Raw genomic sequence first — 27,720 nt, 5'->3', positions numbered from 1 at the left:
TATAAGCTGCTATTTCTCAGCTGTGGGTAAAATTAGCCCGGTGTCATGAGTGTTTATAAAAAGAAGGCTGTCACCGAGACAATGTCCGAACACAGACTGCAGCCCGCCTCGTGGAGAAATGGAAATGAATGGGGGGTTGTGGGATGAGGTTAAAGCCTGGAAATCACTGTGGGCTCGAGTTACACACACATTCACACGCGCTAAAAAAAAAAAAGCAGGTTGGGTCTTGAGAACCTTTTAAAAACCATCTCCGCCCCCGTTTGGCGCGTCAGAGCTCTCCTGGGGGCTCACCGGCGCAGAGCGAGCCCACACGCTCCAAACTTTTACGCACCGATCTGTGGAACTACTCAAAACTTTTTCACGCGTTTAAAGTTAGGATCTTAGATTTTTCGTGTCACCTGAAAACAAATTTGGGATTTTTTTCTCTTAGAAGTGTCGTTTTGGTTATTGAACCATTGTCTTTTTTTTGCGCGAATCGTTTTATTCCAGCAGACAAATGCAGTGAGAGGAAAAGGGGAGAACGATGTCTGCAATGAAATGCCTGGTCTTGGTGGTCCTCATCAGCGCGCACAGGCTCCTGGCTGACCCGCTGGTTCCGTTTGGGGAGGGGGATGAATCCGGTGACAGCGCCTCCACTTTGGCCTTTGTGTTCGACGTGACCGGCTCCATGTACGACGATTTGAAGCAGGTGATCGAGGGAGCCTCTCGGATCCTGGAGAAGACTCTGAGCCGGAGGACCAGACCCATCAAGAACTTTGTCCTGGTTCCATTTCATGACCCAGGTAAAGTCTGACAGACATGCTTTCATCGTACCCTGTCTGGAATCCTTCATGTAGCTTTTAATTATAAAACAAAAAGTCCCACATTCATATGAGAGCAGCAGCACATTGATTCAAGCCCCACATTAAAGCTAAATGGATGCAGCACATCAGACAGGAATGTGGGAGCCTGCAGAGTGACTCATGCAGCAGGTAAGCTCCTTGGCCCTCCAGCATGTGGCAGAGCTTCAGCTTGAAAACAAGAGTGCTCCATTGGTGTTTGTGCACTGATGAGAAGCATATGCTTTCTGCTTGTGTGTAATTACCCCAATCACCCCCACACCACTCCTCCCTCACCCTCCGGAAAACCCTCACAGCCCCCAGCTAACCTGGGGGGGTGTAACACCACACATGTTGTCTGTGTTTAATGTGCCCTGCCCGGAGGGGGACCTTGTTAGTTTCCAGGATTGCAAAGAAAAGACAGTAAGTGACAAAATAAGGGGGGTGACAGGCTTGTCAGAAGAGGAGGAGAGAGACTTGATAGTTACTACTGCTGGGTAGAAGAGAGAAGTGTCAAAATATGGCTTTAGAATGAAAAGATGTCCTTGATAAGAGTGTTATCTTTACTGATTGATGAATGGGTGGTGAATCATTGCAATGCAGGAGCCAGACTTCCTCTGTGTGCTGGCTGATGTGTGTGTCTCCATCGATTGACCCCGGAGGATGTCAAAGCGAATGTCAGATGCCGACGGGCCCTTATCCATCATGCTTGAGACCCAAATGCTGAGTGCAGCTGCAGAACATAATTATTCTGACATCATCTGGGCTTTACATAGATTTGAATGGTCTTTTTTGTGTGCAAAACACAGTTTACTTCTGTTGAATTTGATGAGATGATTTGCACTTTGGTGGCAAAGAATTGTTCTGATTATTCAGACTTTGACTTCAGATGCTTTAACCCTATATGATCATTTGTACCATATTTGTGAGACCCATATCTCATTAGCATGATCAAAACTTTCTTTAAAACTCAATTTTATAAATCCATATCATCACATTTTCGGCCCTGTAGTTCCTTATTCTTCCATTAGAGGCAGTAGAAGGGCCTTCTCTGGAAATTTCAAAATGGCTGCTTCCGCGAAACCTTAACGACACTTTTGGTGGGAAAAGTTGAGCCAATTTTCAAAACTTTACAGTGAGAATAAATCATTACTTGCTGTATTGAAAGAACACAACATTTGTTAATTATTAATTCTATACAATACAGTTATTCCATGTTAAAAATGTGTGGATTGAATTTGAGACAGTGGCTTTTTCCTGAACTTGCATTTTAATATTTTATAATTGTTGTAAGCAAAACCTAACCAAATCACTTCACGTATTATAATTGAAAGTCAAAAAAATCGATTGCAACCTTTTTTTTTGTAAATTTAATGAAAGGGTTTTCAAAAAAATTAACAGCTTAATCTCTAAACAAAAAAAAAATAATAATTCTCTGTCAATTCTTTGTTATGGTGGAGGTCCCGGGGTAATAATAGAGTTTTATAAAGAATTTTGTTCAGAGAATAGTTGAATTTGAAAAAAAGGGATTATTATGAGTAAAAAAGTCTATTTTGGGGAGATGCGACCAACTTTGATATATTTTTTGTGACATTTTCCTCTTTTTTTGTGATTTTCATTTCCGACTCTTTAGATATTGGCCCTGTGTCCATCACTACTGACCCCAAAAGGTTTCAACAGGATTTGCAAGAGCTATTTGTCCAGGTGGGTGTAATTAAATCCAGTTTGTCAATTTTCTAAATAAGTTAAAAAAACTGTTAGTGAAAAGTCAACAGATTGAGCATAAATGGGATCTTACAGCCGTGTTTGCTCAAATCCACTGCGCTGACTCGTGTTTTCACTACCTGTGTTCAACATGATGTGACATGTGTCTATTCTTGAATGACTCGCCCTGTTCCATTGTTACAGTAAAGCAAGACAAAGTGAGCATTTGCAGATGGATCTTTTGCTTTGAACAGTGTGTGATCATGTCTCATGCAGGGAGGAGGAGACTGCCCTGAGATGAGCATAGGAGCCATAAAAAAAGCCTTGGAGGTTTCTCTGCCCGGATCCTTCATCTACGTCTTCACTGACGCCCGAGCCAAAGACTACCGCCTGAAAAGAGACGTTCTGAGGCTGGTGCAGCTCCGTCAATCACAGGTGCAGAGACGCCAGAGTAGCATGTGCAGCTGTGTACCAAGAAAACAACCATTTCTTATCTTTGTCTTAATGAGTTTTAGCTTATGCTGTTTGGAGTAACCCATAAACATAGTCTGCAGAGTTTACTGCTTAAATGTTTATGAAATTCCCTAGAGATGCTTTGAAAGATCTGGATTCCAGCTTTGTTTTAAGTGCTTTTAGGAAGATAAAAAAGATACAAATCCCTGCTTAAGGTATGACAATGAGGATTAGAGTCTCTCTTAGGAGCAGGTCCGGATTCAGTCACCCCAATATGGAATGCAAATAGAATATTGTGTGTATCTCATGTCCCTATGAGCCCCTAAAAAGCATAAAAAATGGTTTTAGTGTTTCACTTCATGTATCTTTATATATGTCTTATACGTTTTATGTTGAATTCTCTTCTTGGCATTACACTCTGTATTTTCTCGTCTTGGGACACGTCTTGGCAAGACACTGCCAGGTTAAGGCTTTTTTTCCCCCTTTATTTTTTTATATGCTGGATTTTGAATGTTTGGATTTTTTTTCCTTTGACTAGCGGGAAAGTGTGTAAACAGAGATCTCTCAGCAAAAGGGTGGCCTTTTCTTTTTCTCTTCCTGTCTGTCCTTCCTTTATTTTTTATACCTTTTTGTCTTTATTATAATTTTATTTCATATTTTGTGTGTGTTTTTTCCTTTTCAAGTTGTATTTCTTTAGTTAATTGTGGATTCTTGTGAGCCATCATATTTGAGGGTGTAGGTACAGAAGGTACCTCGCCCAAACAATGACATCCACCTATCTCCATCCCGGTTGTTCCCAGGTCGTGTTTGTGTTGACCGGAGACTGCGGGGACCGCTCCCAGCCGGGATACAGGGCCTATGAGGAGATAGCTGCGACCTCGTCGGGACAAATCTTTCACTTGGACAAGCAGCAGGTTAATGAGGTGAGAGGGTGATGACTTCTAATGGAAACTTCATGTGCAAACAATTACTTACACATTAAATAAAAAAATGTAGCTGAATAAAAAAATATAAGATTTAAAAAATTTAAAAAAACAAATGATTTGTACTTTTAACTTATCATGAACCTGCAGAGGATGTATATGCTCACAAAAATGGCAATTTAAAAATTTAACTATGGTTTATCATTGATATTATAAAATAAAACAATGGAACAAAGTAAATGGTATGAATATTTAGAATCTTTTAAATCCTCAATATATGTCCACAAACTGCATAAACGGAAAATTAAGAAAGTAAAAAATATCTATAGTTTCAAGAAAAATTGTGCCTCTTAAGAAAATAACATGTCTTTCAATTGCAAAATAATTTTAGTTTGAGAAAACGTGTCTCATTTACTTGACCTATTTCCTTAAAACTAATTTTTTTTCATAAAATTAGCAAATTTGTTTAGCTTATTAAAGAAACTCTTCCAATGAGGTAAGATATTTTGACTATTTTTCTGTTTTTTAAGCAAGCAGGCCATTTATCTTTGCTTTATTCATGTATTTGTTTTAAAGAAGCTTTACTTTATGACCGCAAAATTCCTCTTCAGCTGCTTAAAACTGATTTTTTTAAAAAAGCTTGGTAAATTTAGGAAATATTTTCAGACTCGAGCTGCACAGTGGTGCAGTGGTTACCACTCTCGCTTCACAGTCAAAGGGTTCTTGTTCAAATCCCAACTGGGCCCTTTCTGTGTGGAGTTTGCATGTTCTCATTGTGGATGTATAGTTTTTCCTTCAGGCAATCTAACAGAGTCCAAAAACATGCTCTATAGGTTAGTTGGTGTGACGAACTGATGACCTGTTCATGGTGCACCTCACCTTCACCTTACAGCAACTGGGATAGGCTCCAGCTACCATATGAATATAAAAGGGATTATTTGTGTTTTGGAAAACAGATGGAGGAATTTTCAGGCTACCTTTTTAGCATATTGCTTAATTTTATTTCTGAGCAGTCATGATTGTTTTTCATGTGATCCAATTAACAAATGGTGAATAAACAAAATGATTCACTCAGTAGAAGATTTAAAGGACTAAAGTATCACTTTAGTTCTTCCAATTGGAGAATTTAAGTTTTAGGCAGAGGCTGCTAATCATCTGTTCTTGATGACTGGCAGCACCTGCTCTTCATCCGATCATGTATCTGGAATTACTTTTAAAATTCGTTCCAAAAGGCTGAATGTTAAGAGTTTGTTGGTGAACAAAGACAGAGACTGGCGTTGAAAGATCACACTGGAGTTGCCAGTGTTTCTTGTTGTCAATGTACCAAGAGATTTATTTCAACTTTAGATCAAAGAAATGAAAAAGAGCAGAGCTGCAGACATCTCTAATCGCAAGTTAAAAATTAAAATCCGTGACAGCACAGCCAGAAGAAGACCCAGTCAGTATGGTCTGTTTCAATGAGCCGATGGAACAGAAGCTGTTGTTTGGAAAGAGGATGTGGAATTATGACTGAATATGAAGCATAATGAAAGCATCATGAAGCAATACGAAATAGTAGAACAGTGTACTATGCACAGATATGAGCTCGGCCATGTTTGGCTAAATCAATTTAGTAGTTTTATAGATAACATCTGTCAAGCACAGGAGTGGAGTGTGATGGTTTGGGCTTTTGCGACCTCATAGTAATTGAGTCAACCATGAAATACTAAATCTGGTAAAAGATCAAATATGGTCTCAATGGCAATGTTACAAATCAAAATTAAATAGCTGAAAACATGAACCAAAACCTAAATTATAAGAATGCAATCAATAATGTATGAGAGACTAATAAAGTTAGACCTACCTTTTCCGGTTTCCGTAAAGAAGAAGACATTTTGGAAGGAAAAAGTAACTTATAGAAATTAAAATGTAAAGTAAAAAAAAAGAAACACAATAAGAAACCAGGGAAGGGGTTCTTTATAGTAAGGAATGAACAGCAAAAGCTCAAAAAGCTATTTTTTTTTTTTATGTCATGACCCCTTTAAGCCTAAATTGTCAGTGCCCGGACAGATGTTCTGCTAAATTATAAGAGCAGTAGCAGGACAGTCACAAAGCCTACTTGACCTGCTGAGGAAACACAAGATTTCATTTGGTGTGATTCCAGCGCCGCATCTGAACTTCCTGTTCATGCGATCCAACGGAGTGGGTCATCTCAGATCGGAAGAAGCATGTAACACAAGCCTTGTCTCTGAGGCCAGACACAGCGGGACTCACTTCCCAAAGAAAATGTAAAAGAGGCCTGAGCTTCCTCTGGAAGAGACACTGCTATCCTGCACGTCAACACAGGAGAAGGCTGGGCAGCAGTGAGCTGGAGCCAGCTTCTCTCTACACTGGTGGCCCATTGAACCCCTGAACTCATGTGTGTGTGTCTATGTGGGTCTGTTTCCTGTCAAGTTGTGCTTGTATGTAGTAAAGCAAGCAGTGCCTGTGTGCAGTTCATTATCACACTGTAATCCTGCAAGCTGTTTACAGAGAGCGTGAATGTTGGTTTTTTTCTGATTCAGGGGTGAAGAGGTCAAAGTGTGTTTAGCTCTCACACCTCAACCTCAGGTGGCTTTCTATAGCTTGAGGCTTTCATTTCCAAAGAATCGTGTGCACACGTTTGAATATTTGTGTTTATTTATTCATCCAAGCTAGTGTGGAGTGCTCATCCAAACCTGTGTGATTATAGCTCAGAATTTTCTACAGTTAAATGCAAATCCGTTAATCCCCTCCAAAACCTGCTCGAGAGTTACAGATCTAACCAAAATATTCTCCGTAATAGCAGTTTCATAATGCGCCGCCAAAAGACACACACAGCATTTTTATTTTTGGTCTCGGGGGGAGATTGGGTAGAACGCAGAAAGCTTATTTTACCCGCTAATCCCAGAATACGATCTGTTGTGGCTTTCCCGCTTCCAACACAGCTGCCCAGAGGTTTGGGGCTCTGAGAACTCAAACAACAGCGCGTTGTCTTCTGTACATGACATTATGATCAAAAAGAGAGAGCGAGAACACAAAACTGCTGAATTGTTACCTTCAAAACTATCACCCTGGGTTATGTCCTGCAGAGGTGGGAAGGTTTTAAAGGTTTAATTTTAAAAGGAAAACCTTTCTACTTTTGGGTTTTTGGAGCTCAACTACATTTTCAGTAAGGGTGTAGTAAGTTTAATTTAGTTATTTAACAATGCAGTCTTCATTTGGCTAATTTCAGAAGCCCAATCAGTTGTCTGTTGTCTTCAGAACTGCCTCGATCCTTGGTGTTACTGATTCAACAAGGTACTGGAAACATTTCTCAGAGTTTGGTCCATATTAACATGATAGCATCACACAGTTGCTGCAGATTTGTTGGCTGTACATCCATGATGCCACCACATCCCAAAGGTGATCTATTGGGTTGAGATGTGTTTAAATGCTGCTAGAATGTTGGCTCATCAGTTTTCTTATCAGCTGGTTTGAACATAGATTTTCAGACCACAAGATACATTTATTATACTTAAAACCGTGTACAATAGGAATCTGCCCTATAAACTGGCACCTTATACATTAATTTTGATCTCCAATTGATTTTCTGTGGTACCTGGCACTCGAAAATATGTCAAAATGTTTTAGTACGACTTTGGTAAACTGCAAATCTACGCAGCTTGATGGATTGTTGGAACAGATACTTTATTTGGAAGCCTCCTGGAGTGATACGCACTGGGCTTCAACTGTTTATGGATGAATTTAACAAAACTTTGACTCATCGGACTATTTCGGGATGCGCCTAAGAGTCCAAAAAATGTATGTTTCTTCTTTGAATTAGAAACATTTTTATTTTTCTTCAACCAGAGAGCCACAATGAAGAGCCACGTCCACATGTGGCTCCGGAGCCTTTGGTTGCCCACCCCATGACTAAATGAATGATTTTCAGCTCAAATATGCATATTTGATGTAAAGATAGATACACACGACATTTGTTAATACTGTTCCTCAACACAAGTATTTGTCTTTCTATGGTACGATCACCTTAAATCAGGGCTGTCAAACTCCAAAACACACCTTGTGTCATGGGCCGAACAGGATAAACATTTATTGAGAACTCTAAAACAAAATTTTAAAAACTTTAAAAATATATCTTTTTAATGCGTACCAAACCTCGTGATGCGGCCGATACCAGTACCCTAACCCTAGCCAGACGCGTTCGGAACTGTGTCTAGAATCAGTACTGCATCCTGAACTAGTACCAACCCATATCCGGAACAGGATTAAAGTTAGGGTTAGGGTACCTTGGAGATCCAAGTCCCGATACCAATTTGTGGCCCATGGTTTGGGGACCCCTGATTTTATTGGAACAGTTGGGTACACCCAAAATGTAAATTTTTGACGCTGAGGGGTCCTTAACCAAACGTCAATATGTGATGAGCTAGGAATGAGAATGTGTTGCAATATGTTACCAGTGCAAGATAACATCGAGTCGTTAATATCAAAAATTGGGCCAGATCTAACCACCCGGGCCGTGACTTTGACATGTTCCCTAAAGGGACATCGAAGAAAAAAAAATCCAAGTGAAAAAAAAAAAAATTGGTTACTTACCAGACAGTAACCAGAAACTTTTTAAAACTTTCTTTGACTTTAATTTTTTTTTATGTCCCTTTAGGGGCTCCGTACTATGGCAAAATTAGGTACAACACACACAAAAAAGACCCAATATATATATATATATATATTTTACAGTCATGCACCCAGACAGGTTTTAGATGCTCAGTGTACTCAATAGGCACACATTATAATCTCTAACCCTTCTTTTCTGACAAACAAAAGGAGTATTTCTGCTCTGAAATAGCTAGATCGTGTTTTCTAGCTTTTTAAAATCCATCCACATGTATGTGCTCATGATTCGACCTCGTCCGCTTTGTTGTGTAGCTGTGGGAGCCACAGACTTTCTCTTGGGCAATAACGTCGAAGGCCACCGCGATAAAGAGCTCTCACAGCAGGGGTCTGTAAAACATCAAACCCAGAAGAAGCTGCAGACATCTTTGCAGACATTCAGAGATCCTTTTTGACGTCTCTCAACATTTCCCCTCCAGAGTCAGAAACTCTTTCAACTGTGGCCAAAAATGTTTTATAAAGAACTAGTATTCTGGTTCTCTGCAGTGATGCAATGAACAGATGTATTGCCAACAGAGAAATAGATAGAAAAAGTAGCACAATATTACTACTTCATGCATGTCATGCATATTAAACCTAAACAGGAACGAATTTTCCACTAAAGTTATATTAAGAAATCCAATTGTTCCTTATTTCTATATTGATGTAATTTTAAGCTAAACTGCTGAAAACAGGAGCCTCGAAGAGTCATTTGAGCATCACCCTTATGGTTTCCTCATTATGAGAATTCAGTTTTAAGCTAAGGGGGTGGTAATGTTTGTCGAGCATATAATGAAATTTCACCAACATTCGTGCTCAGCCGCCCCTCAGAGTGTGCAAAGCAGATGCACCTCCTTTGGTGAGGCTGCCTCCCTGCTGTACGAGCTACTTGTGACAGCGAAGGCCCCCGTGTGTCGAGACTCCCGCTGAGAAAGGAGTAGGAGCTCCATCTGGTACTGGTCCGCTCTATTTGTAGCACGCCATTCCACGATAAATGTTAGTGGTTGCAGTATTTTAACCTTTGTAAAAACTGCGCTGATCTGTGCTCACTGCTGTTTAATCACAGTCACATTTTTTGCTCCCTGGGAATGCAGTAACTTCTGGTCCATGTGTCATGCTTCTATGAAAAGCAGAAGGGGGTCCTTCCTGTGCACCAGAAACACGCCGTCTGGGGTTTCACCGAAGTTCTTCTGCTTCCGGTGCTTCACAAAGTGCCCACCACCTCCATGTGCTTCACAACAATGGATCTAGTGCTCTCTTGCATCAGAATGGACACTGTTCTGGTGAAGATGTGGGTCACTTGGTTGCGGCTTCTGCTCTGTTGGCAGCCACTGCACATGTGGCAGACATTACAGCTGTTTCCAGTTGTAAAATGGTGAGAAGGACCAGCTGCTGTCGATGGAGGAAAAGTTGAAGGCTGACGATTAAATTAAGGGTTTTCCTTGTTTTGTTTTTTTCATAAAAGTCATAAAAAGGTGTTACTGTTGGACTCGCTGCAGAAGAGTTTCCAGCATGTTTTCCTTCAGAAGAAACTCCGTCTTTTAGTCTTGTTAATTCGGTCAGTAGTTTTAGTCAAAACAAAAGGGAACTGATAATGATTATTCGTGGTGGGTCAAGCAGCTGTCAAAACTGAGAGTCAAATATGTCCTCTGAGGGACTTGATCTTTTAAGTAATGAGTGTTTTTACTATTAAGTGTAATCAACCTGTTCGTGGTTATTGAAGCCTTTGGGGCGATCTCTCCTTTCAGCGTTCACGCCGTTCTACTGTGTCACTCTGACCTCATCTGGATAGCTAGCCCACGCAGCTAGACTTTTCTGCGTTTAAAAGGAGGATTTTTCAGGTTTGTTTTGGTGGATATGCTGTTTTTCTAACTTTAGTTCTTAGGAACAAACATGAAAGCTGCTGTGCAGCAGGAGGGACTCCTGGCTGAGAGACGCCCTTCAGGATTTCTATCCTTCCGGGTGCAGAGAACTCTATGTTATCAGTTTGACAGCAGAGCTCTTTCACTTTCTCTTTGTTTAGGGAAAAGTGCAATATTTTTTTGCAATAAAAGAGTAGTTAGAAGATAAAAAGCAGCAAAGAGAATAGCTCACTGGGGTTTCCCTTGGATAGTTTGACTCAAGTCCTTCCCGTCCCTCTAGTGTCTTTCTTAGTCATCCCAAGTTTCCCTGAAGAGCTGATGCCTTTCCTTTGTGTGTTTTGGAGGTTTTTACTCTTCTTAATCTGTTTGTTTTTCATCTTTCAGGTTCTAAAGTGGGTAGAAGAGACGGTTCAGGCTATGAAGGTCCACCTGCTGTCCTCCAACCACGACAGGGCCCAGGAAAACAAATGGGAAGTGCCTTTTGACCCCAGCCTCAGAGAGGTCACGGTGTCGCTCAGTGGACCGGCGCCACAGATTGAGCTGAACGATCCCTTTGGTAGCTGCACATTCTTTTGCTTACAACCATCTCGGTCACTTTACAGCGCTACAGAACATTTCAGTGCATGTCAGGGGGTGAATAACCACATCTGATCCTCTTGATCCAGGGCGGGTTGTTGGTGAGGAGCAGGGCCTGAAGGAGCTGCTAAATATACCAAACTCAGCTCTTGTCGTCAACTTAAAATTTCCCAGCCCTGGTTCCTGGAAACTCAAGGTTACTGTGAAGCATACATAAATGTGTGTTTAATCGTCGTTCTGTTTTAACTTTGTTTTTTTTCTTTTGATGAAGGTGAGCTGCAGTGGCCGTCATACTCTGAGGGTCACTGGGGTCAGCAATCTGGACTTCAGAGCCGGCTTTTCCACCACTCCCGTCTCAGAGTTCAACCAGACTAGAGAGAGACCAATCAAAGGTTCAGACAGCTTTCTTTTAGCTTCTTGAGTCGTCTTCGTCTGACAGCTTATCTGGATGAATCTTGTTTTTGTCCCTTAGGGCTTCCGGCACACGTTATGCTGAAATGCACAGGCCTTAAGCCTCCTGGTTATCTGAGCCACGTGGAGCTCATGTCAGGCTCCGGCCGCTCATTACGCACCATCCCTGTCCCTTTGCCCTCTGACCTCGGCCAACAAGGGCTGTGGAGTCTCCCCGAGTTCCGCACCCCTCCACAGAGTTTCTTTCTCAAGGTAACAGGGGAAGACGATGAAGGATTCCGCTTCCAGAGGCTGTCCAGCGTATCCTACACCAACATCATTCCAGGCAAGACGCCTCCTGCAGGCATTTGTCTCACCGGCGTTTCCCACACCTCATCAATCTCTTGGCTCAACCCTTTCCTCCCTTGTGTAGATCCTCCATTTGTGAGAATGCCCGATGCAGTGAAAGGCTTTTACATGCAGCCGGTGGTGATTGGCTGCTCAGTGCAAAGTGACATTCCCTACAGGCTGAGATTCACCCGGAGTGGGATTTCTCTGGGAGAGGAGAAGCTCTTTCAGTGAGTATTTTCCCATGTTTCCTCAGAACTCTGTCAAATGTGCCCTCCACTCGTCAGCCTCGTTCTGAGGCTGCACCCGTGACCCGCTTCAAAGACTTTAGCTGGCTGCTTATCTAAGCAGTTAGCCCGTGAGGCATTAGCACTGCCAGACTCGAGCATGTTATCAGCTCATCTGTCGAGAAACATTTGTGAACTGTTTATTTTGCAAACATTACATAGTAGATTTGTCATCTTGAAAAAATTTGGGAAAAGTGTTAATTTGTCCCTGGTGGTGTGGGTACTTTGCACTGAATTACATTTATGAGGTGAAAATACACATTTGTGTAACAGACTCACAAGTGAAAACTCACACTGTGAGTGCTGCGTCTCACCCAATAAGGCTCCCTTTTTACTAAATATACCTATTTTATATTATATTATATTTTATATTATATTTTATAAATATACCTATTTTCTTAACCTTCTAAATACCTTTTGAGGTCATGGGGTTGCTGGAGCCTATCCAGCTACTGTTGAGTGAAGGCTGGACAGGTCACCACCTCATTAGAGAACATGGAATCTGAATAAATCATGCTTTAATTTGGATTAAAATTTAATATATATAGGTATAATAAAACAGAACATTTTGGAGTTTTTATTTCAAAACTTTGGCTTTTGTTTTCACTTAAGTGCCAATTGAACAAAAGGGTTCCTCAAGAAAAAGTCAAGCTGATGCGTTCATGTGGTGTTGGAATAATTGGAAAAAGTGACTCAGGAAAAAAAAAAACACACACACACATGAACGTCAGAAAAGCAACAACTTCCAATTTTTGCACCTAAAAAAGGTCAATGTATTTGTAACCTTTCATCTATGGGAAAACACTAGGGAAAATAAAACATTAACACGGATTATCAGTTTAATGTATTCCTGTTTGGCGGACCAGATTTTATAGTTTAAAGGGTAACAGGACAGGTGGAGGCTAACTCTACTCTCAGCCCAGATTTAAAAATTGTAAAAAAAAGGGAGATGCTTTTGCTAGCTTATGATGCTAGCATCATAAGCTAATAAATGCTAACGTATTAGGTAAACAATACCAAGTGAAACGTTCATTGCAAACCCCATCAGCAGGGTGGAGTTCACTGGATTCAATGGCAATTGCACTTAACCACCGTTGTCTAACTTCCTAGTATACCAAAAAGTTGTGCTAGCTAGTAGATTTTTGACAACCAAAAGCAATACACCTACGAGCCATGCTAAAGCTAACACGATAGCGACTAACCATTACAGACTCAAAGATGGGCGGAGCTTAATGACATGAAACTTCTCAAATAATGTGGGACTTACAACAATTAACCAATCACAAAATTCTACTGTAATACCTTGTTTCAACCTGTAGGGGGCAGCACACAGATGGGTTCAAACTACATTTTCAGAATCATTGTCAAAATGTATTTATTTTAATTTGTCAAAAATGTGGCAAGGACCAACAGACAGCACTTATGAAGCCCCATTTATAGAGGTTAACATCCAAAAAAAGTTGATTTAGTGTTTAGTTAGCCTTTAATGGGCCACATATGGCCCCTGGGCCGTAATTTGCCCGGCCCTGATTTAGAGTAATCAGTTAACCTGTGAAGCATGTTTTTGGACTGCGGGAGGAAAACCCACTCATGCATGAAGAGAACAATTGTACCACCCTATGAAATACATGGGATATGTAAAAAAGAAAAAAATATTGTATTACTTCTTTGTGTCTGCATTAGGAAATCGGCTGTTGCATCATGGGAGATTGTCGGTGCATCTGCTGATGATGAAGGTTTGTACGAGTGCGTAGCACAGAGCACTATAGGACAAGGCCGGGCTTTGACTCAACTAACTGTTCTGGGTAAGTCACTCTGATATTTAGCACACACACTGTACTATTAAATCGTTGAAACAATTCCAAAACTTCATTTGTGTCTGCTTTAAATCTAAAAACCAGATGGGAAGCATTCTAGCACAAACATTTAGTCTTAAGGGTAAACACAGTTTTCTGATAACACTTGTTTTTGTCATGTTTCTACAAAAACAGAGCCTCTCCCGGTTCTGAGACCCGCAGTAAATGTGACTTCCTCTGTGGGCGGTGTGGCCGTGCTGTCCTGTCAGGTGGAAGGTACCGTGCGCCACAACTTGACATGGCACAGAGCGGGCCGTACCGTCCGAGCACACGTGGGAAGGGTGAAGCTGCTGTCTGACTCCTCCCTGCAGATCAGTGGGGTTCGGACTCAGGATGCTGGGGAATACCAATGTGTAGCCAGCAATGCGCACGGAGAAAACAGAGTCGCCGTGTGGCTTCTCGTCCCAGGTATGGCGGGACGACACCCAGCAGGTCATCTGCTTAAACACTTAAGAGCGCGGGTTTCCTCTCTGGGCCCCGTCATCTGGTTTCCATTCCTGCGTTAACCTCCTCGCAGTCAGATTAAGCCACTTCCTCTGAAAAAAGAGAAAAAAAAAAATCACACGATCATATGTTTGCTGAAAATTGCTGCTTTTATTGTGGGCATGCTCTCAGATGTTTGCAATAAATTTTAAAACCAGCCAGACAAATGCAAAACTTGTCCTCATCATGCCATGATGTCAGACATGAAGTGCTGGGTAATGACATCAAGTTTACTGTTTTTAATCTTGTTCTGTGGAAGTTATAAATGACTTCACACAGCCTTGATAGAGCCCTGAGTCATTGCCAACTACTTTTTTTTGCTTGTGTTTTACTGCAAATGCAGAGGCTCCTTCTGTGGTGGTTCACCCCCTGAGCCAGGCCTTCACCCGAGGGGATGAGATCCGCTTAGTCTGCTCGGCGTCCGGCTCCCCCCCTCCCCGACTCCTCTGGAGCCACGGAAACATGTTCCTTACTAATCGGCCGAGGTAAGGGAGCTCTCAGCCCACTCAGCACCTCCGGCACAGACGACTCGGAAAATCCGCTTTTTCCACTTTTACTGTTTGTGTTTCTTTGGAAAGTTTAGTTTCTTTTATCCAAATTAAATGTTTGTCCGTGATTGAAACTTCCATCTTTTAAATCTTATATTGTGTTTTGGTCAAAATTGACTAATTTTCACAACAAAACAAAGGCTAATTTTGATTTGAACACAATATAAGGGTGAATAGAACATTCCAACCAAGCCATAGATGATCTACAAATATGTTTTTGTCATCATAACATGCTAAAAAAAGGATTTTTTTGATTGAACGCTACAGGTTTGGTCTAAATGATGGAGTTTTGACCATCAGAGGGGCCCTTCCAGGGGATGCTGGGAACTATACTTGCTCAGCAACCAATGATGCTGGGACTGCATCTCAGTCGGTGGCACTCACTTATGCAGGTACTCTCAGAAGGAGCTGATCTGTTATGTTTTTTGGACATTTATAGTGAATATACCTTAAAACAGATGGAGTGAACCACAAAAAGCGAGCTTGAGTGTGGACAGTTTGAGAGAGGTCTGTAATTTTCATCACAGGTATCTCTCAACTTTTTAAGTGAGAGAACTTGTACAATTGGTGGCTGACTAAATACTTTTTGCTTCACCATATTCATATATTACTACGATCTTAGGAGGCCACAGTCACAGTCCCATTTACCCATACATTCACACACTGATGGTGGCTCCACTGCCTATAACCACCAGGAGCAATGTGGGGTTCAGTGTCCTGCCCAAGGACACTTTGACACATGGGCGCGCAGATTGGGAGCCGAGCCAATTAGATTCCAATTAGAGGTCGACCGCTCTACCTCTACATTCGATTTGATTCAGTGTTTGACACTTAAGCATTGGCTGTGAATGATAGAGAATCTGACACTGTGGTGGTATTTACCCTCCTATAAAGCTGAATCTCATTTTTGAGCTTGTGAGCAGTCTGTTTGACGGATGATCTCATCCGTTCAAATGTCCGTCTGTGGAATGGATCTGTCACTTCAGACTTTTAAAAAAGTTTTATGGCACTACATAAAATATGAGTATTTTCAGCTAAAATACTGCTTTTGTTGATCCAGAGGTGCCAAAAATCACAGTTCCACAGGAGGTCATACTTTCATCTGTTGGTGCTGATGCTACTCTGGAGTGTAAAGCTACAGGCATCCCTCCTCCTCTTGTCCGCTGGTATAAAAGTAAGTCAAGCCCATTGACTAAATGAAACAGTCTGTATTTGCCTTTTCTGGAGGCCAGCAGCTTTATGTAGTTTGTATTTCCAGGTGCCCTTGAGGTCGGGTCTGCTCCTTTTGTCGAGCAGGATGTACACCGCGGGACGTTGCGTATTCGAACAGTGCAGGAGGTCGACGCCGGTCAGTACAGCTGTGTGGCTACCAGCTCTGCTGGAACCTCATCTGGTACTGTCAGCCTGGTGGTTGGAGGTGAGACTTCTGCATTCCACATGAAGCTTTCCTTTTTTTTTCTTTCTTCAAAATCTGCACAAAGAAAAAACTCATTTTGGGTCACTCATACTTGCACAGCGAGCCCTTTGTTCTCGGAGGAACCAACAGATGTTACAGCCAATGTGGGGGAGAACATCACCCTTCCGTGTGTCGCCCGGGGTCTCCCGCAGCCAACGGTGACCTGGCACCGACAGAACGGCAGGAAGGTTTCCCCTTGGACAGACAGTCACAGCAGGACCACGCAGATGGAGGATGGACGTCTAGTAATTCGAAGTGAGTTTTTGATGAAGAAGAATTGTGAAGCTACAGACATACAGAATATGTGATGCACATTCAAGAACGTGCTAAACGAGAGTTCTTGAACACTCGTTTGGTGGGTAGTGTTCACACTGGACAAGCAGGGATGGACTTCTTCTCTTTCCTTTTCTACTGTTAACATGTTAAAATTCTAGAGGTAACATCTTTGTGCTGTACTTTTCTTCTGAATAATCTACAGTATTTTACACCAATACCAATGAGAAGTAAACCAGGAGTGACATAAGTCACAAAAAAAAAAAAAAAGGATAAAGGCCGTGCTAACACTAATTCTAAAGCTACGGACACATTGGGCATGTTTTGTGCATACAAGAACACGCTAAATGTGGGTTCTTGAACGTGCATTTGGGGTTTAGTTACACTTTAAAGTCAACTTACATTTTCTTAAAGGAAAGTAGAAACAGAAAGTCACTATTACTGAATAGATTACAGTAAAATAGCCCTAATATACAAAAAGACATTTCCTCTAAAATAATTTCATGATTGACTATTTTTTGTGATGTTTCGTATTACTACATAGCAGCCTATAAAGCTGAAATAGGTCTAAATTTAGACGCTGGTTCTCGTTCTCCCAAGACTAAATGTTTACATGTAGCATACAACTAGGAAGGAGTGGGTATTTTTGCATGGGCTACTTGTGTCACTGTTTCCATTTGTGTCTCCTGTCTGACCTAATTTGATCAATGCGCTGCACATGGCTCTAGTTTATACCTGTCATTGTTGTAGAAAATGCTTGTCCAAACTGTATAATTCACAAAGCCTCTCACCATCCTGCCCCATCTGTCTTTACCCCATACTTTATGTCTTTTCATTACGTATTCTAACAATGACCTGACTAGCTAAACAAGTGGGCTGAATTATGGGTCAATTGTCCCACATATGATCTCAGAGGAACTCGGAGAGTTTTTGGCAGCTGGCAGGCAGCTGGGCCAAAACCATTAATCTAGTGGGTTTCTATTTTTAACTAGAATTTCACATTTGATGAAGAATCTTTGCTATTATTGAGATAGACTTTTATACACGTTTCCTCAGTCAGTGAAGATTCTGCACATCGAGATGTTTCTGTGTTTGACTGCAGGTATCTGGTTGGATGATGAAGGCTTGTACATCTGTGAGGCCAAAAACCAGTTTGGAACCATCCAAGCTGAGGCCAGAGTTACTGTCACTGGATTGGGTATGCTCATTGGATCTGCTCCTGTTCCTTTTCAGAACACTGCTAAGCCATTTCTAATACTTATCTACTGTTGGTCCCACATTACCTTCTCTCACAGAGCCCCCTCTCTTGGCCCAGACCACTCCAGTCATCACTGCTGGTATCGGCCAGTCCCTAAGCCTCCCTTGCATGCTGTTGAATGGAATACCTCTTCCAGAAAGATACTGGTCTCAAAACGGAAAACCTGTAAGTCTAAATTAACAGCACTTGTTTCATACAAATGGTCTTTTTCTTAAACTGTGGTTTCCTTGGATCAGGTTAAGCTGAATGGGAGTATGTTTTTGAGGAGCGATGGCAGTTTGTACATACAGAAAGCCATCCCGCAGGACGCCGGGACTTACGTCTGCACAGCAGAGAATGTAGCCGGCTCTGCAAACGTCTCAGTCAGCCTAGAGGTCCAAGGTAGGAGGCAATAAAAAGCAAAGAAATCTTTCTTTATGGAAACCCACAAATTTGATACCAACGTTTTATGGGACTAAGTGTTATCTCACCTGTGAAAACTATCAAAAGCAACAAACACGAGGTGAAGTAAAAAAGCAAGCTGGATATTTACTAACTTAAATTAAAAGAAATTTCACTTTGGCTTCTTATTTCTTCATGGATTTCAACAGCTGAACACAGTTTTCCAGTGCTGGACACTGGCTGGCTTGGCTATGAAATAAAATTTACACGGCAAGGTCAGAATATGCTGACGCAGCATGAAAAACAATTCCATGTTGATGGTTTTACCACCTGCTGTCATCGTGTGCGTGTATGAGATTCACCTTGATGAATGCAGGGCATTTGGGTTCTTGGCACTCAGTGATGGACACGAATCATTGAGGCTCATCATCACTTTGTAATGAATACATACTTCACATACTGTCGTTGGCTGGCTGTAATGCTCTGGATGCTTTTTTTTCTGTCTCTGTTAAGTCAGACAGCTGTTTTTTTATGATCTACTTCCTCCACAGTGCCCCCAGAGATTAATACTGGTCCATACCACTACATAGCCAATGAGGGGGTAGCCATCACACTGTCATGTGAGGCCACTGGAGTTCCCAAGCCAACTGTTGTCTGGTCTAAGGTAGGATATCATTTTTGCACACAGAGGGTCATATTTATCATTTTGCCTCATAGAAAATAATATTAATGCATTTGTGTTTTTGTGGCCTTTAACTCATTCATTCATAAAATGTGGCTTTTAAATATTACAATAAGCATGTTTTTCCTATATGTAATCATTTCCTTTACTTTTAAAAGCAGCACATGTAAGTTCCTTTCAAAATAAAGTACACCGTGTGTTAAATAAAATCCTCCTGCTAAACAAAAAATGGTAAAAGCCAAGCAAACGTGACATTTTCTACTATTAGGACTTTGGTGAACCTTCATCCTTTGTCTCAATTTGTAATTATCTATTATTATAATAAAATATAATAATAATGGTGTAGAATCTAAATACTAAAAAAATGAAATAATGCAAAATTATATAAGACTTTGTAATTACACACTTTTTAGCATTAGTTAAGCATTAGTTGAGCACTAATTAACACATAATTAATAATTTATAATTTATAAAGTCTCACCCCTACGTTATTAAGCCTTAAGAGGTAGCTTAAATTTGTTGTTTTTTTTACACTTTATACATTATTTTACAGGATTATTATTAGTTTATTAATGGTATGTTAAGACTTTATTCAGTAACAATGAAACATTTAAAATTAAGTATTAAATTATTTTCAAACCAGTTATTTAGAGGTGGTTCTAAGCTAGTTTACAAAGTGTTGGTAAAAGATTTTAAAAACTTTGTAAATGTATAATTTTACATCCATATTTTTAGACATGTATTGTTAATCTGTTTATACATTATTTATAAATCCACATTCTTGTTGTAACTCCAGATGAATTCATGTAGTTATAAAACATTTAGTACTTGTTAATTAACTGTTTTTTTTAACCTATTCTTAAGTGAGGACTATTTTTGTCTTATAAAGTCCTTAAACATGAGATATAAGGGCTGCTAAAAAAAAAAGCGAAACAGAGGGATACACAATGCAGAAATATTTATGATACGATTGAAACATAATAAGCTACACTTGAGAAAAATAACAATAAACATTTTTCCAGTAAAATAAATAAATGTGGATCACAAGTGTCAAAATCACACAAATAAAATCATAAAATAATAAAATATTCCACAGCTGACATGAGGAGAATTTAATTTTTTTTCAGCATCATTTAAATTCCTGTTTGACTGCAGTCTCACATGACAATGATTCATTTTATTCTTTTAACATCATCTTTCAGTTATCCGGCATGTTAAAAATCTGGACACAAATGACAAAATAATTAACAGAATAAACAAAAATACAAACCCAATTAAAATTTTTCCTTTTACATTCTCTTCAAAACCAAAGGGCGTTTAAAGAGCTGCCTTTCGCTCTGGAGCATCAGGTTGCAGATTCCCGCTCTAGTCAATTAATTTGAAGGATTGTCAAAGGTTATTGTTTTCAAAAGCATAATTTAGTTATCCATTATCTCAAAATGTTCTTCATACCAACATTCAAAAATCAATTTAGAAGAAGGAAAAAAAAACACTTATAAAAACTGTAAAATGGTATAATTACATTTACATAACAATTTTATTTCTTTATTTTTGGCAATCACGTTCTCCTTCTGACCTTTTCTTTTATTTGCCAGAGCACTCCAAAAACCAAAATACAACAGTTTGCGCTGCAATCAGACTTTGATTAACGTGAACAGGGAGGATGTAACCATAGCAACCGAACCATCATGCAGCTCTGCAGTGAGCATAAAAAACTAAGTATTGTATTGTGCTTTTGGAATCTCTTTGAAGCCTCACACACTCAATGCTTTGTTGTATCCTGAGAGGAAAACCCAAACATTTATGTGTATTGAAGCAGAACAACCTCTATCATCTGATAATATCGCTGCAGCCTCTTGGTGGTTTTAGACCTGTTGACTCCACCAAAAGTGGAATCACTGCAGAAGATGGAATTTGAGAAAGTGCATGAAGTGAATTAAAGCGAATACTTTTCCAAAAAAGATCTGAAGAATAAAAAATGTGTAAGAATCCGTTCTCTGTACTCTTACATCGTCTGCACTGCAGATTAAAGTCAGCACTTGGTTGCATACTGCGCTCTGCTAAACTGAGCCAGACCTGCCTGCCTTGTTTTTCCTCCAGCTTTCAGAGTGATTCCCTCTTGTCTAGTACATTTTTACTTCTTGTCAGATAAAAGAGAATCTTTGGAAGTAGTTTGTGTTAAAAGTAAGTTCTCGCACAGCGAGTTGCATTCTTGTGTGTCTGTTGCAGATGTGGAGGGACTTCAGCGGGTGGTCTGTAATTACATTAGACATCAAAGGTTGTAAGTCTCAGTTAAGTTTAGCCTCTCTGTCCTGTTGTGCAGCTAATTAGTTTAAATGCATTCAGCAATCAAACTAATGCATTCGATTAATGCATAGGTTTTGTCCCTCCTGAATTCAGAAACTCAAATTTTAAAGTCTTTACATACATTATCACTCTCTGCAGCAAACTTTTTTAGTAACTTTGAGTTTTTGCAGCAATTTGCAGCAACATTTGCCGTTTGAAATATCATTTTTGTAAAGCTTTCCTCTTGTTCCATTCTTCCAGGGGAGGCAGCCTCTGCCTAGAGAGCGCTCCTCACTCGACTCTGACGGACACCTCCACATTCCACACCCCACAGCGGCTGATGCAGGCATCTACATCTGCACCGCCACCAGCCTCGTGGGGTATGCTAGCAGGGAGATTCAGCTCAGTGTGAATAGTAAGCCACAAACACTGATAATGGTCATGATTCTATGGGGTTTGGGGTAACAACAAAAAGCTAATTCTGTGTCTTTTAAGCCATGCCAACAATCCAGGGTGTGAGCAGCCATGACAGCGTTATCAAGATGTCAGCAGAGGTGGGGAGAGAAGTTATCCTCCCCTGTGAGGTGCAGGGCAGCCCCTCTCCACTGGTCACATGGAGCCGAAATGGGCTCCCCATCCCCCCCGTCACAGCTGGGTAATTCCTAATCTTTGCTTCTCCTGCATGCAGTGAAATCAAACACGAATTGACAATGTGGTAAAAGTTCTCAGAATGTTGATGACCAACACATCAGTTGCACTAAAGGGCTCCTGCTGACATAAGTTACCTTCCAAAACTGCTGGTTTTGTTTGGTTCTGATTGGTTGCAGAATCTGCTGCACTGCAAAAACTGAATCTTGAGAAAGTAAAAGGAAAAAATAAGTCTTATATTTTCTGTTTTGCAAGAAAAATTGTCATATCAGGAAAGGTTTTCAATAGCAAATTAATCTTATTTTGAGAAAACATGTTTTAGTGACTAGAATTTATGTCTTAACCCTTGGATGCACAAATGGGGTCAGAAATGACCCCATGGGTTGTTTTTCTTTAAAATCGTTTTAATGGATTGGATGGTTTTAAATGAAGTGTCTAAATTTTCAAATTCCAGATATTCCTCCTAAAATATGTTTGTAACTTGAGGCTATTGCATTAAATAAAAAGCATATATATATTTAAGGAAATTGCAGCTTTTGTATCACTACCCCATTTTTCCACAAGTGGGGTCAAAAATTACCCCTAAGTTTTTCCTGTGGAGTCTTGGAACTTTTGATTCTTATCAACTGTGACAGATATTTCATATTTATTTTCAAACAACACATCTGATACCAGCAGTCTCACCACCCAGAAAGTCATTTTTGATAGAATGTTTTGTAAGACAAATAAATGTTTATTAAAATATGATACAAATTATAATCTTTAACAACACTTACCATATTTTTCAGAGAATAAGTCACAGTTTTTTTAAAGTTTAGCCAGGGGTGTGACATTCAGAAGCGACTTATTTGTGTTCTGGTTTTTTTTAGACATAAATAGGTCATATATTTGTTATTTTCCCAGTAAACACTGTTTTCTTTAAGAGTTTTCTTTTGCTAACAACCACTAGAGGGCACTGCATTCGAAGTATTTGCTCCTTACAGTGAGAGAAGAAGTGTCGTCCAAAACAAACTTGGAAGAGAATCTGATTGTTTTCCTCTTAAAGTTTGATATTTTTCATATACAGATCAAAAGATTAGTATTCTAAATTTATTTATTTTTTAGCTACGCTCGGCTTGGCGGATTTGTTCTGAAACGTCAGACTTTTCTCTCAAAAGTGTCCTGTTCAGACCACTTCTCTTACCCCCATCAGCAATTTTTGTTTTTTGGTCATTTATAGTAATTAAGTTCAAATATGAAGAAGTTTTGACTCATTTCTAGGCGTCTGTTTTAGCCGTATGAAAACTTCATGGGAGTAATCTGAGTGGGAGCATCTGGTCCGCCTGGTCCACTTTCTGATTCTCATGTGTGGTCACTCTACATGCCGACAAGCTGCCTGACTTCCAACATATGTTGGATAGATGATTGACAAACTCTCACGGCGAGACAACAGACGCAGCGGCGATGACTCAGATTGATGACCTACACCGAGCCAGAAAGAAAGAAAGAAGGAGGCGAGTGAGGATGGAGTGGGCCGTGCCGGGAAGATGGGAAGAATATGAACTAAGAGAAAAAGAGATACAAGCACTGTCTGCCTCTCGTTCCCTGGAGTGTTTTAACAGTAAAACAACATGCTGACTCTTTACTACTCCTGTCTGATGAGGATAACACATCTCTGTGAACAGCCCCCGCACTCCATGCCTCACATGTCCAGGACCTGCGGAAACAGGCGGGCTGCGGATTGTGAAATGTACTCTCTTGGTGCCTTCTGTGGGTCAGAAGTGATCACGAGCTGCTGACTGTTGAAATAGCGGGAACAGTGTAAGGCTTTGAACCAAATACGCCGCAGACAGCAAAAGCACGGATGGAAGAGTTCATTCTCCACCTAATCTGTAGCCAGTTTTTGTGCCAGCTTTTGAACCACAGATCACTTGACACTAACGGTGTACAAAGTAATGTATGAGCAGGAGGGCTTCTTCTGGTCTTCAGCAGTGGGCTGACCAGGCTAGAATCAGTCATTTGGTTCATGTTGGACGTTGCCTGCTTTTCCTACGGCTGTTTGAGGAGGTGGGGGAGTGACATTACACCATATGGGCAGCTGAAATAGAGAGCTCTTTGTGCTTCCAGGCCTTTTCCACTTCCATAAATATGTTATTGTTATAATTCAGTTGCTTAGCAGACACACTTATCCAGATAAATGATAGAGATATGTTTACTTTTCTGTTTAATAGAATTTTGTACAGCTGCTAAGCTTCCGGGGAAGTTCATGTTCTCTTTTACGTCCCCGACCTACATTTTAAAAAGCGAAGTTGGAGTCTGACTCCGCCCACAGCTGAAATGTGAATTTCCAGTCAGAGGGGTGGAGCAGGGGAACAGGAATGTTACCATTCCTGGAGCTGCAGATCATGATGTCAGACTTCTGAAACGTACATGGTTTGACCAATCACAAAATTCAACTGCAATACCTCATTCCAACCTGTAGGAGGAAGCACACAGGTGGTTTGTGACTATGTTTTCAAGAATTGAACAAGTTTATTTCAATGTGTTAAAAATTTAGCAATGACAAACAGAAAGAACTTTTAAAGCTTCATCTACTGAGGTCAACAGCCAAAAAGAAAATGATTTAAGGTTTGGTTAATAAATGAAATTTTAGCAGAAATACAAGCTTGTTAGCAAGTTTAATTGTATCAAAATGAATAGATGGTTGCACAAAAGTTTAGCTTTTGTCTGTTTTTTTGTTAAAGATTAAAACATCAAGATGCACTGCAAAAACAAGTATTTTTAGGAAGAAGTCAAATTCTTACCCTATTGATAGATTTTTCTTTAAATAGGAACAAAAAAATTCTCCCAATGAGGTAAGAGAAGAAAATAGTTCTTATGCTGACATGTTTTCTCAAATTACGTGTTATTTCGCTATTAGAAAACTTTTTGATAAGATTATTTTTCTTACAAGACAGAAAACAACATTTTTTCTTTTTGGTTTAAGATTGAGTTTTTTCCACTGCAAAAAGAGGCAGGAAATAAGACTAAGTTTAAGAATAAAGTTCACTAGAAAGTAGCAAAATGATCATGTAGCAAATTATTAATTATTTTTACTTAGCAATAAATCTCATAATAGGGTCCCAAAATGTAGAAAAAGGCATGTAAAAATGAAAAAAAATAAGCTACTGTTAGAATTACTTCAAATTAAGATTAATAAAGTCCAATAATAAGTATTCGTTTGTTGGTTCTAAGAAAATGTTTTGTACTTTTTGAGTTTTTATGTATCTAAATGAAGTGAGCGCAATACTGTTTTGTAACTTGTTTCCATGATACTCTAGATAGTGCGTACTACATGACTTGTGTACTGTACTGTTTTGTCTTCGTGTATCAGGCAAGAGGTGCATATTTAAAGATTTGTATGCGCTGGGGCCGTTTCGAATATTAAATTAGTTTAAACCCTTTAACACAGGAGGAGCTTGCACTTTGACTTAGAATAACTTTTCAACCATTAGCGAGATCAACAAAATTCCAGCAGAATCTGGAAGTAAAAGTAGAAAAAAGTCTCATGTTGGATCTGCTTCAGAATCTGCTGGAATTAGGTTGATCGCGGTTAAAAAGTTTCAGTACATTAAAGTGTTCATGTTATTTAAGCGTCAGCGTTGACATATCAGATGTTAAAGGGTTACGTTGGTGTAATTTCAAGCTGTGCTTGTTGAAATTGTATTTTGCATTAATTTGTTTTTGATTTGCAAGTGTTTATGTGAATACAATTGTTACGCACAAAATGCATTACAAATCAAGGATTACGGAAATCCAAGGTTACAAACAGGAAGTTAAAAGTTACAAAATGCTGACACAAAGGTTTTGAGACTATTTTCTCTTCAGCAACTGGTTTAATAAGTGGAAATGACTTATTTTAGAACAAAAAATGTACATAAAAGGAGAATATTACCTTAATACAAGCTTGACCATCTTCATAAAACCTCATAACATCTAAAGCTAGCACTGATTCTTAGTAGATAAATCAAATTTTTGTATCTAAAATCATGAAAATGAATGCCAGTCTAACTTGTCAATATTTTTTAACCAGCATATTTCAAGTTAGACCTAAAATTACAGTACAATTTCAGATTTTTCGAGTCTTAAATCAAGATTTCGTTCAAATAGTTTGGAGTACGACATCAAATCATTTAGCAAATGTCAACATTTTGCTATAGGTAACAAACTCACGCTTAGTGTTAGCAGGAGGAAATGCATAGATCTTCTTGAGTCTGAATTGTTCCCACAGTGATATCATCAAGTCTAACCCTTTGACACTCAATGTGGAAAATAGCTGTTCAGCAGGGAGATTACCAGAAAATGGTTCTGTTCCAGATTTCTCTTGCTCACATCTATTTATCCTTGAAAGAAATCTGTTTTCCCAATAAAAAAGAAATGAAAAGATGCCACTAAATAAGTGCAAAAGCAGCTGCTTGAACATATGATTCAGTAAAGTGCGTTATTTTATTGGATCAATTAGAATGTCCTGCTTTAGATGTGTACTTTAATGTTTATGTGCTAATAATAGCTTGTTTTTTGCTACTAAAACCATCCTCTAAAGAAGCTGTTTGTTGAGCTACAGTGACTCATAAATGGTTTTGTCCGTTTCTTTCCCCCTGCTCTTCAGGTTCACTATTTTGCCTTCAGGCTCTCTGAGGATCATAGATGTGCGCCTGATGGACAGTAAACTCTATACTTGCACGGCAGAAAACCCAGCAGGAAATGTGTCTGTTGGCTACAACTTACATGTTCAAGGTAACTCCTTCATTAGAAACCAAACCTCTTATTGGATTTTTCTGTCCTAAATGAAACGAACATTTTCTTTTCTTTGATGCCCTCAGCTAAGCCAAGGATTCAAGCGGCGCCCGCCCTCCTGAAAGCCCTGCTTGGACAAGCCGTGACTCTACCTTGTGTGGTTCAAGGAGAGCCAACCCCTGAGATCAGCTGGTTTCACAACGGACAGCCTGTTGGCGTGAAGAACTCTGCGCCCCTAAGGATTCAGCGGGTCAGCGGCGTCCACCAGGGCACCTACCAGTGTGTGGCAACAAACAGTGCAGGGCAGGAGACCCTGGAGATCCAGCTGGACGTGCTCGGTAAACATGACGACTTTAAATATTATCACTCGAGGAAAAACCTGCAGATGATGTGGGAATTATTGTTGAAAGTTGAAAAAAAATGTATTTGTGTTAGGGTTGAATATGCTCCAGGATGGATTTTTCGGATAGTCTTCTAACAAGCTATTATCAAGGAGGACAATAAGCCCTCCTTGTTTTGGCGAGGTGGCCCAAAAATCTGTGGATGTTCATGTGTGCATGGAAACTCTGGCAACTCTGCATCTGGTTTTTGTTGTGTCTCACCACAACAATGGAGAAAATTGAGGGAATGGTGGTGCTACTGGGTCTCTATCTCCAGCTCTCACTAAAGCGGTGAAACTGAATAGCTACAAACGTCGTGTTAGTCGGTGTTATTTTGAAGCTTTTAGAGAAAATTGAGCAGAAGAAGTCTTTGGGAGACTCCATTCCATTTTTTTAGAAGGAATTTTCGGCACAATTGTTGTTTTATATACTTTAAACTACAGATGCCTTTTTGATGGAATCTGGTCACATTGTAATCCAGGTCCATCAGTTAGAACTAGGGATCCAACAATTCACTTTTGGGGTAGCAGGGTGGTCGACCTCTGATCGGAGGATTGCAGGTCCGACTCCCGCCTTGTGTTGAAGTGTCATTGTCTCTGGTGGAAGGTTGGCGCCAGTGATCAGCAGCAGAGCCATCATCAGTGGGAATGGGACTTGTGACTGTAACGTGCTTTGGGCCTTTGAGTTTGGTAGAAAAGCGATACTC

General features: G+C 40.1%; 1 protein-coding gene across 2 annotated transcripts in view; it reads left to right on the top strand.

The window, feature by feature from the left end:
* The first annotated feature begins 9 nt into the window (after nucleotides 1–9).
* hmcn2 (hemicentin 2) overlaps nucleotides 10–27,720 on the top strand; it is a 56,419-nt gene continuing 28,708 nt past the window's right edge. The window contains exons 1-23 of one of the 2 annotated variants that reach the window (XM_036213635.1): nucleotides 10–782; nucleotides 2,452–2,522; nucleotides 2,799–2,957; nucleotides 3,776–3,898; nucleotides 10,792–10,963; nucleotides 11,073–11,179; nucleotides 11,255–11,375; nucleotides 11,456–11,951; nucleotides 13,692–13,813; nucleotides 14,000–14,272; nucleotides 14,691–14,832; nucleotides 15,163–15,287; nucleotides 15,956–16,069; nucleotides 16,154–16,312; nucleotides 16,412–16,606; nucleotides 17,727–17,822; nucleotides 17,920–18,047; nucleotides 18,119–18,263; nucleotides 18,815–18,927; nucleotides 21,493–21,646; nucleotides 21,727–21,886; nucleotides 26,507–26,634; nucleotides 26,721–26,972. In XM_036213635.1, the coding sequence (XP_036069528.1) occupies nucleotides 524–782; nucleotides 2,452–2,522; nucleotides 2,799–2,957; nucleotides 3,776–3,898; nucleotides 10,792–10,963; nucleotides 11,073–11,179; nucleotides 11,255–11,375; nucleotides 11,456–11,951; nucleotides 13,692–13,813; nucleotides 14,000–14,272; nucleotides 14,691–14,832; nucleotides 15,163–15,287; nucleotides 15,956–16,069; nucleotides 16,154–16,312; nucleotides 16,412–16,606; nucleotides 17,727–17,822; nucleotides 17,920–18,047; nucleotides 18,119–18,263; nucleotides 18,815–18,927; nucleotides 21,493–21,646; nucleotides 21,727–21,886; nucleotides 26,507–26,634; nucleotides 26,721–26,972 (3,814 nt within the window). In that variant the 5' untranslated portion in view covers nucleotides 10–523. Of the gene's footprint in view, nucleotides 783–2,451; nucleotides 2,523–2,798; nucleotides 2,958–3,775; nucleotides 3,899–10,791; nucleotides 10,964–11,072; nucleotides 11,180–11,254; nucleotides 11,376–11,455; nucleotides 11,952–13,691; nucleotides 13,814–13,999; nucleotides 14,273–14,690; nucleotides 14,833–15,162; nucleotides 15,288–15,955; nucleotides 16,070–16,153; nucleotides 16,607–17,726; nucleotides 17,823–17,919; nucleotides 18,048–18,118; nucleotides 18,264–18,814; nucleotides 18,928–21,492; nucleotides 21,647–21,726; nucleotides 21,887–26,506; nucleotides 26,635–26,720; nucleotides 26,973–27,720 lie in introns of both variants that reach the window. The other variant, XM_036213634.1, reaches the window with a different exon arrangement.

This window comes from Oryzias melastigma, linkage group LG9 (genome assembly GCF_002922805.2).
Source record: "Oryzias melastigma strain HK-1 linkage group LG9, ASM292280v2, whole genome shotgun sequence".
Taxonomy (NCBI): Eukaryota; Metazoa; Chordata; class Actinopteri; order Beloniformes; family Adrianichthyidae; genus Oryzias; species Oryzias melastigma.
The sequence above is the reverse complement of the archived record's forward strand: the minus strand, read 5'-3'. Positions and strand labels throughout refer to the sequence as shown.